Source organism: Vanrija albida (genome assembly GCF_041260175.1).
Source record: "Vanrija albida strain AlHP1 chromosome Unknown contig_2, whole genome shotgun sequence".
NCBI classification, from domain to species: Eukaryota; Fungi; Basidiomycota; class Tremellomycetes; order Trichosporonales; family Trichosporonaceae; genus Vanrija; species Vanrija albida.
This window is the reverse complement of record NW_027191421.1, coordinates 2,854,385-2,874,774: the sequence shown is the minus strand read 5'-3', so window position 1 is coordinate 2,874,774 and position 20,390 is coordinate 2,854,385. Positions and strand designations below refer to the sequence as shown.

Sequence of the window (20,390 nt, the reverse complement as noted above, 5' to 3'; positions counted from 1 at the left end):
CGAGACTGATGTTGGTGATAGGTGCTGCTTCCGCTGGGCCGCGGATTCGAGTATCCGAGGGGGAATCGCCGGACACGGGGTGATGATGCCTGTTTGCGGTATTAGTTTCGGGGTGCCGTTGGTGCGAGGACAGAGTGGGGGTGGATGGAAAGCCAGATGGTATCAAGAAGAATGGATAAGAGGATGAAGCAGAGGCCAAGATTGCGCTGTTCCTTGTGTTGCAGGGCACGCGAGGAACACGTCCTGATCGACAAGACTAGTGTGGGGGCCGTAGAAGCTGAGCGCGCTTTTGCCGTCGGAGAAGGATTATGGATGGAGCCGTAAAGTGAGAACAATAAGAATGAAGACAACAGTCTTAAGTATGCGCCAGGCGGCGATGACGACTGAAAGGAAGGGGCCGACGACTTGGACGGCGTAAGTCGAGTCTGGGAGCAAACGCGTCCCACACACCGCAGCAGTGCAGGAGTGCGGCCGACCGACCGACCGACGACGAGGCGGCGGCGGTGCGAATGGATAGGGGAACTGTGCGCCGTGCAGCGGGTGACATGCACGGTGGCGACAGTGAAAGTGGGCTCGTGGGCGAGAGCTAGGCACCCCCCGGAGGTCAAGGAACGAGAGAGACGGAGAGTTATTGCGAATGGAAAAACACGACACGGAGATACCCCACACCAGGATGGTCTGTGGGCCTGCCGGCGAGGACACACGCGCGCGCGCACCCACACAGACACGCCCACACCCACACATGTCAACTGGCCACCGACTCGCTGCGTGGCAGGTCAAGGCCGAGGTGGCGAGGAGGTGGCAATTGGGAGCGAGTGAAGACGATGAGCTGGGCTGGTGGGCGGTGTACATGGGCATCGTCATGCGACGGCGCCCACAACCTGATACGCAGTCCCCGCGCACCCGAGATATGGCGAGATCACGGACGAAGCAGAGGCCCCCTGCTCATGCGCCACAACGAGTGGACCCGCGTGGACACCAACACACGGTGACCGCAAGGGCGGGTGGGCCGTTGTGGGGGTGACAGAAGGGAAGACATGGATGATGTCGGACAACACTCACCTCGGAGGACAAATGCCAGACAGGTAGACCGAGGTGGGGGTGGGCTTGCTTCAGACGGAGGAATGAGAGCCTGTGATTGGCATGATGCGTCAGCTTTGATGGGACGAGGGGGTCATGGCCACAGACGATCGACCCGAGATGGTGGATGGGAGTGTGAGGTAAACGGCACGCCACCCAGAAGGGCACTGTGGGGTGTGTACCCTGCCCACCCGGCTCGTGATAGTTCGAGAACAAAGTGAGAGGGCTATGTGGGGGGATGTGGGAGAGCAGAGAGGTTGTGAGAGGCAGAGGACGTGTATGAGAATCGCACGGTTGAGTGGGTGGGGTGGGTGGGTAGGTGGGTTGCCCGTCTCCGTGATCGGTGTGTCTCTTTGCTGCTCGGCACAAGAGATGCCGTGTGTGTGCGATCCGTCTTTGCCTTTGGCGTGTTTTGATTGTGCGAGGACCGGCACGGGCATGCACGACCCTCGCAGGAATTGGGGTCGGTCTGTGGATCGTTGCTGCGTTGCGTGCAACGACGGGCCCGTGCGCGCACACGCGCGCGGGCTGTATTGCGCGATAAGGCAAGTTGGGTAGGCAAGGAGCCAGGTACCCAGTTACGGGGACGGGTGGGCGGCGTTGCGGGGTCGGCGGGGAGAGGGGGGAGGGGGGACGATAGCCTGGACCCACTTACAGGTACAATGAGGATTGCCGAAGCGCGTTGAGAGGCGCTGAGCGTGTATTACAGCGGCTTGTGACGGGCGAGCAATGGCGATACGATGCAACCGGGGCTGATGATACGCGCGTGTGCAAGTAAAGCCAAACGGTGCAATGGGTGGCTTTTTTTCTTGTCTGGCGGCGGCGGCGACGACGATGACTGACGACGACGACGAGACAATCAACGATGGGGGGAAAGGTTGGTTGTTGGGGGGTGAAACCTAGGTTGTGGATTTAGCCGGTCGGTCGGACAGCGGGCTGATGACAGAGAATGTGTGGGGGGTGGGGGGAGAGGGGGGAAGGCCAAGAGAGAGAGTCGTGCGTGTGTAAAGTAGATGTGGTGTGTGATGTGGGTGTCGACGCACACGAGATGATGATAGTGAAGGAAGGAAAGAGACGATGTGTCGAGAGACCGGTGTGTGTTACAAGTTGGAGCAGCAGGAGTGATGAGTGGTGGTCGCGCTCGACATCGGTCTCTGGCGGCAGCAGCGGCAGCGGCGGCGAGCGGCGGCGGAGGCGGCGGCGGCGCGGCGCGGAGGCAGTCGGTAGGATCAAGGGAGAAGGAGAGGGGTGCAACAGGCCCAGGGGAGAGAGCAGCTGATGGGCTGGACCCAAGGCGAGGGCGAGGGAAGTGGGTGGGTGTGGGTGGGGGGCAGGCAGGCGATCCAGGACGAGGAGGACGAGGAGGAGGACGAGGGGAGGAGAGCGTAACAACAGACGACTGTTGTGGAGGGATAGGAGAGCACGAGGCAAGAGGGGAGGCCGGCAGTGTGATCAGTACGGGCCGGGCCGTGGAAACCCAACCAACAGACGCTGCTCTCTCTGCTCTCTCGTGCTTATGCGCGGGCATCCGGCGGCGGCGGAGGCGGAGGAGGGCGCGGCGGCGGGCGGCGATGGGCAGGTGTGTTGTCGGTGCTGCTGCCTGCTTGCTGGCTTGCTCCGCCTCCGCCGCCGGCCGGCGCGCGCTTGCTGGGTCGCTGGCTGGCTGGCTGGGTCGACGGATAATGGGCTGCTCCTCTTACCCCCAGGCACGCCCTCTCTCGTCTCAGGGACTAAAACACCGCCCCTGGATGCTGAAATCCCTGAAGCACACAACACCAGGACCCTGAGTAGGCCAAAAGGACTTTTTTTCCTCCTTCCCTGACCCTGAGCTGCGTTTGGCGGGGCGGGCGGGCGGGCGGGCGGGCGGGCAGGCAGGCGGCCGGCCGAGCGAGTCGAGCGAGTCAGTCAGTCGGCAACAAGCGGCGGGCGGAGGGACAGAGCGCGAGTCAACGGCGACAGGGCCAGGGGCAGACCAGAGGCAGAGCGCCAATCAATCCAGCGAGTGGGTCTGTGCACGAGTGCGGCAAAAACAACCGCCCAACACTCCTCCTCCACCTACAGCCAGCACGCATCCTCGACGTCAGTTTTCCGCCCCCCCGACTCCCTTCTTCCACCACATGCTGTGGCGAAAAAAAAAACTGGACCCTCCCTTGCCTCCCCTCCCTCCGTGTTTGGCCCAAAACCCGTGCCTGTACAGCAACAGAGGGCCCGTCGCATTGCGTTGTTGGAGGCTTGTCAAGGCCTGGCCTTTGGTCGTCTCGTCGCATCCAGCTGGCTTCCTTGTCGAGCGACTCGAGCAGCCTCCCCTCTCCTTCCCCTCCCACATACGACTCACACTTGCACCGCTCTCATGTTGCCAGCATCACGCGCATGCATACCGTACAATGCCGGCGGCCAGCCGGCCGGCAGCACCAGAGCCAGCGGCAGCGGCAGCGGCAGCATCGCGAGTGGCAAGAACCGACAACCCTTGTGACCTTGTCTCACGGTGGCACTAGGCAAACGTACGAGCCTGCCGCTGTTGACGTAGGCTCGCTGGATACGGGTGTAATTGCCCGATAAATGGGGTTTATTGCGCCTGCTGGCTCCAGCAAGCAAGGTTGCTGGGTTCACACTTGCCCATCATGTGTCGTAGTCGTCGTCGTGTCGTCTCATGGTCGGAGTCGTCGTCGGTGCTGGGTTGGTGGGCTGCCTCATTCCGAGCCCGCCCCGCCCCGCTTGGCTTGTCGTTCCCTATCTCAAACACGCCTCGACGCTAGCTGTATGCTTGAGAGCTGGCGGGTTGGTTCCTAGCCATCCTGGCTCGCTCCCTTCAGGGGTGGCAAAAGTGAGGCGTCGTGGGCTCTTGGACTTGACCGACTGATATGATGAGGATGCATACGCACATAGCAATCAGGGAGGCTAGGCGAGGCGAGGCGAGGTGAGGCGAGGCGTCGGCGGCAGAGTGGCAGAGGGGGCTGCATGCCCTCCCTGCCCTGCCAGTAGGCCACCTGTGGCTGCCTGGTCCATTTTGCGACCCGCCCTGTTTCAAGGGGTTGAATCAATCCGCTGCACCGAGCCCAGCCGGCCGGCCGGCCGTCTCGTCTGGCCTGCCCAAACCCTCGTCTCGTAGCGCAAGCTTATCCGACGCCTCCCAGACCCCCACACCGACGCCGCCGACGCCAACATGCGCCAGGTGGCACACTGATGCCTGCACTCGCTTCGGTTCGCAGCCAGCCGCCGGGTACTCGCTCTGGCTCTGGTGCCTTGCGATCCCAACCCCACCCACTGCAGCCTCGGTTGCATGTGTGCACCATGCAGAGATATCGGGCAGCCGTCCGCGCCCGCGCCCGCCCGCGCCGCCGGCCTGCCGCCGCAGCAACCAGCCCCAGCCCCAACCAGAACCAGAGCCGCAGCGCAGCCGCAGCCGCAGCCTCTGCCGCAACACGCAACAGCAGCAACAGCCGCACGTCACGTCAACGTCAACAAACCCCTGCCTGCCTGCGCGCTGCTCCGACTGGCTGGGCCACGGCCGTCCCTGGCTGGACCCAGTTTGTGTCCTTGTGCACACCACCCTGCCAGCCATGCGACGACGAGCCGGCGGCGATTTATTACCTGGGCACGGGCGAGCAACGCAACGGCGCAACCAGCAGACATCTGGGCCCGGTACTCGGGGTCCGGATACGGACAGCGACTACCTCTGTTGGGCAGGTGGATGTAATGTGAAACTGGGGGCGGGAATCGCGCCAACGAGCGGGCGATCGCGAGTGCTGCTGCAGCTGCAGCAGCTCTCGACGCATGCGACCGTGTCTGTGGCGATCTCAGGACAGTAGAAATCGGCCATGTACCTAATTCGTGTCCCACGAAACGCATTAGCTCTGCCTGCCCCCTCGGAGCCTTGGAGATTGCCGCGCAAAAGTGTTACACTTGGCTCTCCTCTCGCCACTAGTGCTCGAAACAGGAACCCGGAAGGCATGGACGGCTTGGCCTGGCCGGCCTGGTCTGGGCCGACGAGCAACCTAAGGCAACCTAGGCCATCGACTACCCCTCGCTCCTCTACACCCGCTCATTCGCTGCCCCTAGATGTTTGGGTCGAGTTCATGTGGCCTGGGCAGACGCGGGTTCCCATCAACCGGCCCCTGCCCTGGCGCTCCCCTTGCCGTGATGCGGGGGTTGCCATGGAGCTGTCTTTTGCACCGCCATGGACGTGCGTGGTGGTCGCGGTCGTGCCGTCGCGCTGCTGTCGCGCTCGTCGTCTAGTCGTCGCCAGCTCAAACCCAATCGCCGCATGGGCGCGTGCATCGCTTTTACGGGGTACGGGGATGTTTCCCGCGCGCGTGGTCGTAAACCGCGGGTATCCGGGGAACTGGGCCGAGAGTTGGGCAACAGATGCCTGCGACCGAGCGTCGACACCTCCTACTGCCTTCTGCTTCGAGCGAGTACTCTGTCTGTCCCCTCTGCCGCCGCTACGCTGCCATGCCTGCCCCCTCCGCCTCGCCGCCTCGCCACCCTCCCCCCAACTGTTCCCACTTCCCCACAACTACGCTGCAATAGGACAGAAGAAACTCCGCAATCCATACGCTTTTCCCTTGCCGAGAGCGAGCCGCCGTGCCTGGCTCCCTTCCTCCCACCGCGTCGTCGTCGCCAGCACCCAAGATCAGCTGAGCGCGCTAGTCGTGGGGGGGGGGGTGCGTAGCGCCCGTGGCGCCGTCGGCGAAACGTCGGTCACCCAAGTAAACTAGCAGGCAGCTGCCGTTCCAGACCCTTTGTGCTTGTGCCGTGCTCGTGCCGTGCGTCGTGCCGTGCCGTGTGGCAGCGGCGACGGCCACTTGTCAGGGCCGCCACAGCCGCAAAGAAGCACGCAGATCAGTCGCTGCAGCGCCAGCGCCAGCAGCACCAGCGAGCGGAGATGTGTCCGTCCTGGCGTTAATGAGCGAGTGCGACGCCGGTCGGGTCGTTAAAAGTAAGAGACCGATCGAGAAGAGGTCACAAGTCATGAGCGCAGCGCGGATTCCCGCCTCAAAGTTTGGTGCCGACTGCCATTCTTGGCCATGGCGGCCATGTCCAGCGCGATGTCATCATCACAGTGATGGCACGGGATCGAGTGGAGCAAGTGGAGTGAGGTGAGGCTCAGTCTGCCGGCGGAGGCGAATGGATAGGAGGCATGGCACCGCGTGCAGCCTAAAACGCACGTACCAACGTAGCGCGGCTGCCCACCCCGTGACCCAGACAGAGGCGGTGCCATCGGGCCGATAACGGCCTGGCACGGCCGCTAGGCGGGAGCGTGTGGGAACGGCGGGTAGACGGCTGGTGGGGCGGGGCAGCAGTTTTGGGTTCAGGGCGCGCGCGCGGACGAGGGGGAACAGCGAAAGACAGCGAGAAACACGAGATGAAGCGGCAGAGAGTGATCTGCAGTGCCTGGGTGGGCGAGTGTCTGGCTCATTGCAGAGTGGGTTGGGTGGGTTGGGGGTTGCGTTGCGTTGCGTTGCAGCTGCATGGAATGCAACGCAATGGCCACTCCCGCCACAACCCAGGCCTCCCCCCTGCCATCGACACGCCGCCGATCACACACCCGTAGCCCAGCGATCCGACGCCCCCGCCCCGCCGTGACCCCCCGCCCCCTGCCCCCCGCCCCCTTCCCCTCCCTTATCAAGGTACCGGGTTACGCGTCTCAAACATCTCATCTCCATGCCATGTACACGCGATCGCTTAGCGCCCAGGTACGCCGCGAGGGGTCGGTGGGCCGGGGCACGCGTTCGAGGGGGCCACGGCCCGCAGCAACGACGACCGCGACCACGACCAAGACGACGACGACGCACGAGCGAGCGCGCGCGTCCAACCCACCCGTCCCCCCCTGCTCACGCCCAAACTCTATCACCACGCCCACACCAGACCAAACCATAACCCCCGTGTCTGTCCAACCCTACTCCTACTCACTCTGGTGCCGTCGTCGCGTCCGCACTCGGGATAGGGCAAGGGCCACAAACGATAGGGTTGGCTAGCCCTGCTCCACTATGATACGCAATACATGTCGGACCGCTACCGCTCGTACACTACCACAATGCTCTCTACGCCACAACCTACTCATCCCGATGCCTCTTGCGCGCCTCGTCCCTGTACATGACGTGTCAGCTCGTGTCGCTCGTGCCGCTCGTGTCGCTCGTGTCACACCGCGTTTTGGAGGCACGGTAACAGTCGCGGCCACTCACCCTTGATCTGCCACGCGCTTGCCGCCACGCTTGGCCTGGTCGAGGAACTTCTCCACACCAAAGGGATCAGACGACCCGTCGAGCGCCACAACAACGTCCTTTTCGAACTGCACAGGCCCAGAGCTGGCCTCGGCCTTGTCGGCGCCCTCGAATCCACGCGTCGCGTTGCCCAGCTGGAACCGGTCCTTGGACATCTCCTCTCGGATACCGTCCTCGGTGCCACCACCAAACGACTCGTCGTTGCCAGCATTGTTGCCACGCGGGCGGTAGATGGCAGCCGCAGCACTCGAGCCGTGGAACAGCGGCTTGTCGTACAGGTTGTAGCTGTCGTCGCCGCCAAATCCGGTAGACAGAGCCTCGCGGTTGAACAGACGCGAGTCGAGGAGCGTCTCCTTGGACGAGCTCGGCTTGGCCAGTCCAAGAGCAATCTTCTCGGAAATGTCGCGGTTCTGCTCCTTGGCGATCATCTTGGCGCGCTGCTCAGAGCCCATGTTGGACATGCGCATCTCCTTCTCGCGCTCGCGACGCTTCTCGGCACGGACAGCCTCGCGCTCCGCAATCGCCGCCTCGTCATCCTTCTCAGCCTCAGATTCCGACTCGTCCTCGCTGTCGTCGTCGTCCGAGCTTCCGTAGCCGCCAAGAACCGCGCCGACAGAGGCCGCAGGGCGGGCAGATCCAGAGGCAATGGCGTTTGACGGCCCACCTGAGCGCTCCTCGCGCGCCTTCTGGGCAAGCAGGCGCAGGTTGTCCTCCTTCTGCGTCTTCTCCTTCTGCGCCAGGAGCTGCTGCATCTGCGAACGCGCGCGCACCTCGTCGCGGGCGTGGCGGTCCGCAACGTAGAGAGCCTCGGAGAACTTGGCAAAGTTGTCGTTGATGTGCACGTCCTGCAGGCCACGGCCGTCGGCAGCCAGACGCTTGTCGAGAGGGATAGTGTAACCCTTGTTGTTCTTCCAGTTGGAGATACAAGGAGGAATCATCCAGTCCTTCTGGTCCTGAGCCGTGGCGGCGCGAGGAGGCGAGTGCATGACTGGAGGAGGGGGCTCGGCGGGGCCGCGGGGAATCTTCTTGTGCTTGAAGCGAGCAGGCTCCAGGGGGTCCTCCTGCACCTCGGTCAACTTGATGATCCTCTGCTTGCTCTCGTCCGCGCCCTGGTTGGCCGGTGTGTAGCGAACGTAGGTGGCGTCATTGTTGCCCTTTGGCACATGCTTGGGCTGGGCAGCCTTGATCTTGCCGTGCGTGATGCGCTCCAGCGCCTGCCTCGTCCTCTCGATCGTGTCGTTGACAACGCTGCCATCAGGCCGAACCATCTCGCGGTCCTCGTCCGTCACGTCAGTGCGGTTGGCGAGGGGCACAAGGTCTGGAGGGAACGTCAGACATTGTCTTCGAACAACAGAGGCTACGCACCCTTGAAGCTCGACTGGACCTTGGATCCAGCAGCGCGGCCCTGCTGGGCAATAGCATCGTAGCGCACCTTGCCGTCGGCGTCGACTTGCAGCGCGACAGTCGTGCCAGGAGCCGCCTTCTTGCGGCCCATGTCGAGCGGGTACTGGGCGACATGGCACTGGGCGGATTAGCTCGGCGCCGGCAATCGCACACCACCCCAACTCACCTCGGGGTACGCTCCACCCCCTCCAAAGTCGGCCTGGCTCTTGGGCTTCCATCCCTTGCGCTTGCCATAGGCGGGGATGACGACCTGGGGGACGGCCGGAAGGATCGGGCCCTCGTCGACCTCCTCCACAACCGTGTGGACCGGGATGGGGAGCGCACTGCGGGGTCAGCGACACTGGATCCGTGCTGGGGCGGCAGCCGCCTACGTACCGAGCAAGAGCAGCCATGATGAATGCCCTGTTGTGGTTGATTTACACAGCGATGGCAGTGTCTAGATGATGCACATTTCAACATCTTGATCAGCTAGGTGGCGACAACGCGTGAGTGGCGGCGATTTTCGGAAATTGGCCCGTGTGGCACCTGAACCGCGCCCTACGGTGAAGTGGCCACGATTAGCTCGCGCATTGCATTCAAACGCATGGGAACTTGCTCTGATTAGTGTAGGATTAGTAGGATTACAAACTTTACACCTCTCCGTACGATACACGATGCATCTCAACCTCCCGTCAAGATGAGAGTGTCGCCGAGTCACTGGCACACACACTCTGCAAGTGACTGACGCGTCTGGGTGATGCACCCAAGCCGGGGATCAGACGCCACCTCCCCCAGATTCAGGGCTATCACCCGACGATGATACACCATCTTGTGCGTTCCAACGTCGTGTGCTCCTGGTCAGTTATCAGGACGAGGCTTGGGACCTGGTCGGCACATACAGACCATGTCCTAATAGCAATCGTTCCCACCCGAGTTTAAATGTCTTGTTACAGTGGCTGGTTGAGATACCTCTTGCATACCTCGTCGTCTCCAAGGGGGCCTAATGTAGCAGTGTCGCCATGCAGCTCACAGCAGCAGCATGAACGCCCAGGCTAATTGCCCAGCGCCGAGCCCGGGCCGCCCTGGTATATCGGCATATTAGATCCCGTCACTGCCGAATTCAAGGACCCCGCTCTTTCGCAACCTACGAGAGACACTATACGACCGACAGACAGACTCGACACTTGTCAACCTTAGACTTCATCTCTTCTTCACTCCTCTCCATGTTTACACTCTAGCAGCTTGTTCTCCACACACATAGCTCGACACTTCAAGACACGCAGCTAGCGACAGTCAGCCGGGTTTACTACTTCTCCCACTCCCCCCTCCCTCCCCATCGGCCATGTTCCTGTCAACAGCCGTCCTTTTGCCGCTGGCCCTCGGCGCCTTGGCAACGCCAGCGGTTGCCGACGTGGCGACCGCACCAAAGCGGCCGGTACCCCGCTCGTACGACACCCACGCCTACTACGCTCTCGAGCTTCCTCAGACGGCCGACGCGGCATCGGTGCAGGAGGCAGCCAAGGCGCTCGGCGTCGAGGTCGTAGAGCAGATCGGTGAGCTGGCGGGCCACTACCTCGTCCGGAGGGAAGGCTCTGTCATCTCCGCGAGGAGCGCCGTCGGTGGCATGCCAGCCGACCCCGTGGTCGCGCGATACAAGCATCTCCGCCGGGAACAGCGCGCTCGTCGCTCGCTCGGCGCTGTGCCGGAGATCCGGGATCTCACTACCCTGGAGCCGCGCCAGCGTGTCAAGCGCGTCCCACCGCCCATGGAGCAGAAGAACATGCGGTCCCGTACTCGTGCTCTTGTCGACTTGGAGGCGGACGCCAAGGACGACACCGAGCTGCTCTACATCCAGAATGACCTCGGATTCAAGGACCCTCTTCTGCCCAAGCAGTGGCATCTCGCCAACACGATGGACTCGCGATGGGAGCTCAACGTGACCAAGGCCTGGGGATCCGGAGTTACGGGCAAGGGTGTAACCGTCGCAATGGTCGACGACGGGTTGGATCACGAGCACAAGGATCTCAAGGACAACTACTTTGCCGAGGGCTCGCACGACTACAACGACCACGACGAGGACCCCATCCCCGTGCTGGGCGATGACCAGCACGGCACTCGTTGTGCCGGCGAGGTTGCAGCCGGCGCCAACAACGACGTCTGCGGTGTTGGTGTTGCATACAATGCCAAGGTCGCTGGTATCCGCATCCTGTCTGGCCCGATTACCGACGCCGACGAGGCGGCTGCCCTCAACTTTGGGTACCAGGTCAACGACATCTACTCGTGCTCGTGGGGTCCTCCCGACGATGGCAAGAGCATGGAGGCGCCATCTCGCTTGATCCTCAACGCCATGGTCAACGGTGTACACAAGGGCCGTGGAGGCAAGGGCAGCATCTTTGTCTTTGCTGCGGGCAATGGCGGTGCAATGGATGACCAGTGCAACTTTGACGGTTACACCAACTCCATCTTCTCCACCACCATCGGATCGCTCGACTACACTGGCCGTCACCCTTACTACTCGGAGAAGTGCACGGCCATGCTCGTCGTCACCCCATCTTCGGGTTCGGGCGAGCACATCCACACCACGGACCGTGGCAAGGATGTGAACGGCAACGACAAGTGTACCGACGGGCATGGAGGCACCTCTGCAGCGGCCCCGCTCGCTGCTGGCGTGTTTGCCCTTGCGCTCGAGGCCCGTCCCGAGCTCGGCTGGCGTGACATCCAGCACATTGCTATCAACACGGCCAAGTTCATCCACCCCGAAGACCCCGAGTGGCAGATGAACAAGGCTGGACGCAACTTCAGCAACAAGTGTGAGTGGTGGCTGAAGTTTGTTATGAGGTGTGTGCTAACTCAGCGCAGTCGGCTACGGTCTCCTGGACGCCGGCAGCTTTGTCGAAGCCGCAAAGACTTGGCCGCTCGTCAAGCCCCAGGAATGGTTCGACTCGCCGGTCATCGAGATGCCTAACACCGAACCGCCTCCGGATGTTAACATCAGCGCTCTTCCAAGCCGCCGACCCGCATACCCCACCGGGCACCCCATCCGTCAGGAGGATGGTACTCCCACCCCGAGCCCCGGTCACAAGGGCTCGTTCCTGTCGCAGCTGCCCGTTACCAGCAGCTTTGAGATCACCCGCAAGATGCTCGACGATGCCAACTTTGACAAGCTCGAGCATGTCACTGTCCGCGTGTGGATCGACCATGCGCGTCGTGGTGACGTCGAGGTTTCCCTCATTGCCCCGTCAGGCACCATCAGTACTCTTTCCCAGCCCCGCAGGTTTGACGAGGCGGCCACTGGCTACAACGGATGGAGGTTCATGTCGCTCAAGCATTGGTACGTATAACTTAGTTTGCCTGCTCGGTGCTGACCTCTGTGCAGGGGCGAGGACCCAGTCGGTACGTGGACCATCTCGGTCCACGACCAAGGCCAGGTCGGAGCATACGGCCACTTCAAGAAGTGGTCTCTCCAGCTGTGGGGTGACGCCCTTGTCCCCGAGCACGCTAGGCCTTGGGAGCCGGCGCGCGAGGGTGAGGAGGACGAGGAGGAGATTGGCACTCAGCCCACCACCTACACCCGGAAGCCCAAGCCGACCGACCACCCAGTTCCTGCCGAGGGCCTCCCCGAGACGGCTATTGGTGAGAACACCAAGCCGACCGGCGCTGTTGATGACTCCGACAAGGAGTCGAGCGGCGGTGCACCTGGCGGTGCCGATGAGGGCATCTTTGACGGCATCGACGGCCTCCGCAAGCACAGCGCTTGGCTTGCCGGCGCGTTCCTGGTTGTTCTCCTCGCTGCCCTGAGTGGCGGCGCCTTCTTCCTCTATCGCCAGAAGAAGCGCCGCGACGCCCTTGGCCTCGCAGGAGGAGCCGGTGCCGCGCGCGGTGCCTATGCCCCGGTCGCCGACGACGAGGTGCCCATGGGCCTGCTGGAGCGCGGAGCAAGGAGTATCGGTCTTCGCCAGAAGCGCACCAGCCCCGAGAGCAAGGAGCTGTACGATGCGTTTGGCGACGGCCCGAGCGACGACGAGAGCGATGCGGGGGCCAACGAGAGCACGGCGCTGCGGTACCACGACTCGTTCCTCGAGGACGACGAGGACCACACGCCCCACGCGGGCGGCAGCGGTGGCGGCAGCCACGATGCCCACGAGCCACCAGCGTACCGGGACGATGAGGACCAGCCGCCACGCGAGCCATCAAGTCCCGAGGGCACCTCGACTCCGGCGGAGTTGATTGCGGGCGAGAGCAACACGAGCTCGGGCTCGTGGCAGGATGCGGGGGATGAGGACGTCCGGCCAGCTGCCTGAGCATGAGCAGGGCATTACACGAGATAGAGGTCATTGCACGTCACATGTTGGCATCGATGCATTGTGTACATTGGTCGGGTAGGGGTGGGGGTGGGGGGGTACAGGCCATGCGATGCTCGGTGACGCGAACTGACCTAGCCACGGTGGAACTGACGACGCCTTGCTATTCCTTCCAGAACCCAAATCGTGCGTTACAGAAGGGCCCAGCGGCATGGCAGAAGTATGCGGGCGGGCAGGGGCCGGAACGCCGGGAGCGGGTCGTCTTCGGCCAGGGGGGTGAGGGGCCATACGCAATCCAATACGCGTGTCATGCTTGGTGTCCCGGTGGCGCTCGCCGCAGGGTGCTTGATCGACGATCGAGCACTCGTCTGTCGGGCACTTCTCTCCCCCACCAGGCCGCCCACCGCGGAACACCTCGGCCCCTTCGATCGCACGCTGGCGTGCGATGCGTTGCCAGGTGACCAGAACTCGACCAAAACTCGCGAGTGCGACGAGCGCGGGCGGGTGAAACGCCACGACGTGGCGGATGAGCAGCCTACCCCACCTGTCGAGGCGTCCTGCTGGCGGGGCATACATGTGGCGTACAAAGATGTACCGCCTCTCGGGTGCTCCGAGGACTCTGTGCGCCTGGCGCGCGGAGGATCAGTCTCGCCAACTTGGTTCTTGGCCATGTCCTAGTCTCTCGACGTTTCTGCACTCGTCACGGCGCCCGGCGTTTCTGTGTCGGGGTGGACCGCCGTCTTGGTCTTGTACAGTGAACCGGCCACTCACCTCCCTCTCCAGGCTCGGGCAGTAGTACGCATTGACAACAGCTGCGACGCGGGGTGGGCCTGGAACCCTGGCCCGGGGTGAAGAGCCATAGCGGGGGCGAGGAGCACGGCCGCCCTCCATACTGCGTGAGAGGCGATTCCAGTCCAACTCGAGCTGTTGATACACCGACAAGTTAGATTCTGGTTGAGCGTCCGCTGGGCCAAGGACAGACGCGTCGGGAACCCTCGCCGTTCGCCTTGCCGACGTGGCTGACTCTGCATCGACTGGGAGTGTTCACAACCACCAGTAACTCGCGTGCGAATCCGGGGAAGACAAACCAGAGCACAGACTACATGTGCTCAGGTGATATGAATGAGTCCTTGCTCTGCCAAGGCCAGCAGTATCGACGAGGTGGCCGAGACGCGAGGCGGAGGCGCGAGCCGGCGACACCGCCACGCTCCACCCATGAGGACCGACTTCCAACCGACACCAAAAGTCTCACCACAAACACAACTCGCTTGCCTTAACCACCACTCCCTCATCGACCACCTGCGCCCCTCCATGGCCATCAAAAGCATGCACAACCACAAAAGACTGGGCTTCTCCGGGAATCGAACCCGGGTCTACCGCACTTGCGGGGGATCTGTTCAACCCGAAGCGGCAATTCTGCCACTAAACCAAGAAGCCCTGGAGAGTCGTGTTGTGTCTGGCGACACGGCGGATCGAACCTGGGTCGCTCACTCTGAATTAATTCGTAATGCGCTTCCTAACCCCAATCCTAACACGCTTCGACGGAAAACCCGCATCGTATCTGCACAAGACCAGACGCCGGTCCAAACAGGCACGCCCAATCCGGCCTTGGTTATTGGCGCCCATTCCAGGCTAATCGTATCCAAATATAATCCACGTCGGTGGCCCAACGACGTGTTGTTAATGCGTCATTCATCTCCACGTTCGAGACCCCCAGCCAACCACCAACGTGGGTATATCGCGCAACTCGAGCAGCCAGCAACATGTCGACAGAGCCAAATACCTCACGGCCACTCACTCCTGCATTGTCCTCCGGCCTGGGCACCCCAACCGATTCCGGCTTCATCTTTCGCAACATCTCGACCACGGCTACAGGCTCAGAGGCGAGTGGCCCTTCCCTTGACGCTACGACCTCGACCTCGCGCGCCGCCATGACCGTCACACCCCTCCCCAACGAGCGCACGCGCCTCATCACCTACGGCGAGCACCAGGGTGCCGGCTTCGGCGGGGCGCACCACCGGCACAACGTCGCCGGGCTCGGCGATCACGACGACCCAGATCTTGACGACACGCACCTCCAGGTTGGCGGGCACAACAACGCACCAGACGACCCGAACCGTGAGCGCTAGGTTGCGATGCAGCTGACAGAAGATCCGGGCCCTGGCCGTGGTCGCCTGGGCACCACCAAGGCCGTTGCGAAGAAGATCCGACAGCGCTCCAAGTACTATGTTCCTGTGAGTGCCGCGTGCCAACACACCGCTGATCCCTAGGTCACCTCCTGGCTGCCAGAATACAGCTGGTCACTGTACGTGTCGGCCTCGCCACTGCGCTAACTTCAGGTTTGCTGGCGATGTGACTGCTGGCGTGTCTGTGAGTTGGCTTGCGGGAATTTCGGCGTCAGCTAACCCCTCCAGGTCGCCTGCCTCCTTATCCCCCAGGTACGACTCGGCGACACCATCGCAACTGACACCACAGGCCATGTCCTACGCCAACGGTCTGGCACACCTCCCGCCCGTCGCCGGTCTATGGGCGTCGGCCATCCCAGCGCTCGTGTACGGAGCCCTTGGCACTTGCAGGTAAGTTTACCGCGATTCGAGATGCCAAGCCGTGGCGGAAGGCCTGGCCAGGCCAAGCTCCGCCGGCCGACCAACCGAAATCTCGGAACTCTCCCCGTCAACAATGCATTTCGGTCACTAAACCCGCGCACAGGCAAATGTCCATGGGCCCGGAAGCGTCACTCTCGCTGCTCATGGGTAACACCATCAACGAGCTCATTCACAGCGACCCGCACTCGACCCCCGAGGATGCAGACCTCGAGGCGATTGCAATTTCGGTCATCACGACCTTTATGGTTGGTGCCATGACGACCTTACTCGGACTTCTCCGACTCGGCTTTCTGGATGTCGTGCTTTCGCGGGCTCTGCTTCGCGGTTTCCTCACGGCAATTGGCTGTGTAAGTGGCACTGCCAGTCGCCGCTAACATGTGCAGATCATCATGATTGAACAGCTTGTGCCACTGCTTGGCCTCGCACCGGTCCTGCGCGCCCACGATGACCCGCCCACGCTGCCTCTCTCCAAGCTCGTGTTCATCATCAAGCACATTCGCCAGGCCAACATTCCCACCACGATCCTTTCGATTTGTTGCATTGCCTTCTTGCTTGGCAGCCGCCTCATCAAGCGCCGTGTTACGAAGCACCCTGGTGGCGCGTGGCTTCGCTATGTGCCCGAGATCCTCATTTGTGTTGTCACGGTAACCAGTAGGTCGCCTCAATCTCGACTCTAGCTCATATGACAGTCCTCACCCAGGTCTTCCGCTGGGACCTCCTGGGTATTGACATCCTCGGCAAGCTCAAGGGCGGCAAGGAGCTGCCCTTCGGCCTGCCCATCGGTCCCCGGTCGCTGAAATATGCTGGCGAGACTGTGGGTGTGGCTTCCTCTAACTCTGCTAATCCACCAGTTCTCTACCGCCTTCGTTATGGCCGTGGTCGGCGTTGTCGACTCAATGGTGGCGGCAAAGGAGAACTCGACCAAGTACGGCTACCCCGTGAGCCCGAACCGCGAGCTCGTTGCCCTGGGTGAGTGGCCACTCTCCGCGCGCGGCTGACCACTAGGCTCTGCGAACCTTGCTGCGTCGTGCATCACTCTCACGGGCACCGTGCCAATCTTTGGATCTCTGACCCGTGAGTGCTACTTTGACCGCGTGTGCTGACTACCCAGGATCTCGCCTCAACGGCCAGACTGGTGCCCGCACCCAGATGGCCAGCATGATCACGGCCATCCTGCTGATCCTTGCTGCTCTCTTCCTGCTTCCGTACCTCTGGTTCCTTCCTAGGGTGGGTCGACCGTGAAGCACAGCGCTGACCTCAGGCCGTGCTCGCGTCGGTCATCACACTTGTTGTCTACTCACTGCTCGACGAAGCACCCCACGACATCATTTTCTTCTGGAAGATGAGAGCGTGGACCGACTTCCTCCAGATGACTGGCACGTTCCTCCTCACCCTCCTCTTCTCCATCGAGGTCGGCGTCGTCGCCAGCGTCTGCTTCTCGCTCTTGCTTGTCATCCAGAGATCGACCCAGCCCCGCATCAAGATCATCGGCCGCAGGCCCGACTCGGACGACTGGGTTCCCATTGACGACGATGACGAGGCGCGCGAGGAGATCCCCGGAGTGGTGAGTGGCGAATCCTTAATGCCCTTGCTGACGCCCCAGCTTGTTGTCCGCATTCGCGAGCCGTTGTCGTTCGCCAACACTGGTCAGCTGAAGGAGCGTCTCCGCCGCCTCGAGCTGTACGGCCCGACCAAGATCCACCCGTCCGAGGCTCCGCGCCGCAGCGAGGCCAAGGCTGTGATTCTGCACATGGGGGATGTGGATGACATCGATGCTAGGTGAGTTGGCCATGGCGTCATAGCTGACCCTCCCCAGCGCGTTACAGATCATCGGCGAGCTTGTGCAATCGTACCATGAGCGCGGCGTCGGCATTTACTTTGCGCACCTGAGACAGGAGCAGCTGGACAAGTTCCGTCTCGTCGGCATCACGGACATCCTTGGGCCGCACCACTTCCACCCGGATCTGCGCAGCGCAATGATGGAGATCGAGTCTCTGGGGTACAGCAACACGACGCGGTCTCGCTATGTCTGAAACCAAAAGCATGTTACACGTATATACATTCCGTTCATAAGGCCTTGTATGGCATGTCAGTCGACAGAGATGCTACAATCATCTGTATAGGGACTCGTGCTTGGCATTAGGCGGCGTGGCGTGTGAGCGTGGCATGGGGCGTGGCGTGGCGAGGCGTAGGCGGCGTGGGTGGCGCCTCGGATCGTGGTGCAATGTTACAATGCGCGCGGAAGGCTACAGTGGCTATGCGGCTAGTGGCGGGGACTATTCAACCTCGAGGCGAGAGCTGCCGGCGGCGGTAGGTGCGAGGAGGTGTGCAATGGACATCTTGACCGCGGGGGCGCGGACGTCGTCGACCGACGAGCGGGGCTCGGATGCAGGCTCGGGCGCCATCGACTCGTCGCTCTGGTTGGGCGACGACGGGAGGTCGGTCGGAACAGGGGTGGGGGACGCGACCGACGCCTGGAACGCTGGGCCAGCCAGCGGGGGCAGCTCGCGCCAGTCGCTCTGCGGGCTGGCGTACCCCGGCGCTGGGCCAGGCGGGGGGAGGTACAGCGGGAGGGGGTCGCAGTCGCGGAGCTCGCCGTTCTCCTCAAACACCTGGATGTACGCGGGCGGCGCGGCCGTCGAGCTGGGCATCGTGTGCGGGCTGGTGGCGAAGCGAATCGGCGCGGCAAAGGTCACGGGCTAGGGTTAGCAGCTCGCGTGTGGCACTCACGAGCACGTCGCCCGACGGCAGGCGGTACTTGAGCGTCGTCCTGAGGACGTGCGTGCGGCGCACGAACGGCCCGTCATAGTCGCCGTGCGGGGCGGCGGGGCTGCTCGCGTCGGGCAAGGGCAGGATGACGTTCACCTTGCGCCACTTGCGACCGATACGCAGCCCGGGGACGCCGAAGCAAAAGTTGCGCTGCAGCCCCTCGTCGGAGAGCAGGCACGCACGCTTGACAATCGCGCGGATGGGCAGGTCCGTGTCCCCGAGCTGGGGGGCGTCTGCCCGCGGCGAGCGCGAAAGGAGGGCGTGTTGGCGGCCGAAACGTGTCGGCTGCTCGAGGGGGATGGGGAAGGACAATCCGTAGTTTGGGAGCCGCGTCGAGCTGGTGTGAGCAGGGTACCCCCGGTCACGGTCACTCACCAGAACCTGTCGGCCTCTTCGACCTCCATGCCGATCTCGTTGATGAGCACGTCGTCGGCCTCCGAGTCCTCGGGAACGCGGAGGAGCACCGACACGCGGAGGCTGCGCTCGCCGCCGTGGATGTCGACCCACTCTGGCACGTGGAAGGTGGCGTCGAGTGGCCCGTCGTGGCGGACGTGGTGGGCGCGCATGCGCACCGGGGCGTCGGGGCTGATGGCTGTGGGCATGCGGTGGCGGCGGACGAGGAACGGGGTGTAGGGCGAGGTCGAGGCGCGGGCGGGGGCATCGAGGAGGCGTCCGCGGGGCCAGCACACGGTCGCGGTGGCGACGACGCCGAACGACGTCGCGGACAACACCGAGTTGTACGAGCTCGGCAGCCAGCCGGGTACTCTGAGGTCGAACGGCACGGCGAGGGTGAGCGTGCGGCCGCTGTCCGAGGGGGGCACCTGCAGCGGCGAGGCGAGGAGGTCGAAGACTGCAGTGTGCAGGCGCATGGGTGTGTAGCGCCCTTTGGGTAATTAGCAAAGGACCCTCTGGTGTGGGTGGGGACATTACGCCGCCGCCGCCGACCGACGAGGATCGGCACCGTACGAGCGTACGTCCCACGCAGCCCCACGCACCGTGGTCGTCAAAGTACTCGCTCTTGGCCTCGAGGGTGATGGTGAGGTCGCGCACGAGGCGCTGGCGCTCGAGCGACGGGAGCGCCGCGAAGACGAGGTAGGCTGTCCCGGGGAGGGAGTAGCTCGTGCTGGAGGGTCAGCGGTGTCGCGGCGCGCCACTCACCCGGTCTGCGCGCTCCCGATGAGGTCGACGACGCCGGTGGCGAACTCGACCTGGACGTGCGCCGCGAGCGGGTCGTTGTATCCCCACATTTGGTGGGGTGAGAGCGTGGGCGGGGTGGGCGAGGTGCGCTGGTGTGGTGCGGGTAGTGGTTGTGCCGGGGGTAGTCGCTCGTCGACAGGAGTCGGCTGGTGCAAGCGCGCGCGCAACAGGCCAGAGACAGAGAAAGTGAGGGAGAGCTGGCGTAGCCGGCGCCTACGCCTCTTATCTACCTCTCCGAGCTGGGGCATACGACTGGGCGAGGAGGCGAGGGGGTGCAGGAAGGCAGTGTGTCGAACAGAGGGATTCCCAGCAGCGAGTGTATTGTGAGGGCGCAGGGAGTTTCGGAGGCGGCGGCGGCGTGGGATCGACGACGAGCGAGCGCGAGCGGCGACGAGCAGGTGCGTGCGTGCGTGTGAGTGTGCGAGCGAGGCGAGAGAGATGGGGACAATGGCCAACGAGTGACGAGCAGAGAAGCGAAGGGCGCACCTCGCTACTCTCTTGATCACTGTTCCCTCGCTGCCACTTAAGTAGTACATACGCAGTGGCAACTCATGAGCCCATGCTGCCTGCCTGCTGCCCGCCGCGCCTTCGGCGCCGAACAATACTCGCCAGGGGGCCACAATGACGACCTGCCTTAGTGTCGTGTGCGTGCGACCCCGACGCCCGACGACAATGACGGCTTCGCTTCGGCCTGCACCCTTCGGGGATAGCTGCTCCTTTGTCCACATTACTCCGGCTACCTTGCGACTAGCGATGCGGACAACGCACGGTGCACAACGCATCCCTTTAGACGTTTAGACGCGACAGCCCATCGCTTGTCCACGAGGCGA

General features: G+C 63.0%; 4 protein-coding genes and 1 non-coding gene across 5 annotated transcripts; 2 read left to right on the top strand and 3 right to left on the bottom strand.

Moving 5' to 3' along the window:
- Positions 1-7,136: 7,136 nt before the first annotated feature.
- On the bottom strand, positions 7,137-9,100 carry PRP45 (mRNA splicing protein; the record flags this gene model as incomplete). The annotated part of the gene is made up of 5 exons (XM_069351384.1): positions 7,137-7,170; positions 7,266-8,622; positions 8,670-8,826; positions 8,875-9,031; positions 9,084-9,100. 5 exons carry the CDS (start codon positions 9,098-9,100, stop codon positions 7,137-7,139), a joined length of 1,722 nt encoding a protein of 573 aa, XP_069211770.1.
- Positions 9,101-10,029: 929 nt separating this feature from the next.
- On the top strand, positions 10,030-12,988 carry KEX2 (pheromone processing endoprotease; the record flags this gene model as incomplete). Its single annotated transcript, XM_069351383.1, has 3 exons — positions 10,030-11,497; positions 11,547-12,018; positions 12,064-12,988. The coding sequence occupies 3 exons, from the start codon at positions 10,030-10,032 to the stop codon at positions 12,986-12,988; spliced, it is 2,865 nt and encodes a 954-aa protein (XP_069211769.1).
- A 1,346-nt stretch (positions 12,989-14,334) lies between these two features.
- Q8F55_002792 lies at positions 14,335-14,425 on the bottom strand. The gene has a single exon. It is a non-coding gene; the product is annotated as a tRNA-Pro (tRNA).
- A 326-nt stretch (positions 14,426-14,751) lies between these two features.
- Positions 14,752-17,627, top strand: Q8F55_002791 (uncharacterized protein; the record flags this gene model as incomplete). The annotated part of the gene is made up of 15 exons (XM_069351382.1): positions 14,752-15,106; positions 15,140-15,222; positions 15,259-15,293; positions 15,328-15,358; positions 15,403-15,426; positions 15,464-15,564; positions 15,698-15,941; positions 15,978-16,245; positions 16,284-16,408; positions 16,446-16,563; positions 16,600-16,668; positions 16,706-16,821; positions 16,856-17,158; positions 17,198-17,373; positions 17,411-17,627. The coding sequence occupies 15 exons, from the start codon at positions 14,752-14,754 to the stop codon at positions 17,625-17,627; spliced, it is 2,265 nt and encodes a 754-aa protein (XP_069211768.1).
- A 243-nt stretch (positions 17,628-17,870) lies between these two features.
- On the bottom strand, positions 17,871-19,610 carry Q8F55_002790 (uncharacterized protein; the record flags this gene model as incomplete). The annotated part of the gene is made up of 5 exons (XM_069351381.1): positions 17,871-18,293; positions 18,325-18,700; positions 18,739-19,246; positions 19,359-19,486; positions 19,522-19,610. 5 exons carry the CDS (start codon positions 19,608-19,610, stop codon positions 17,871-17,873), a joined length of 1,524 nt encoding a protein of 507 aa, XP_069211767.1.
- Positions 19,611-20,390: the final 780 nt, after the last annotated feature.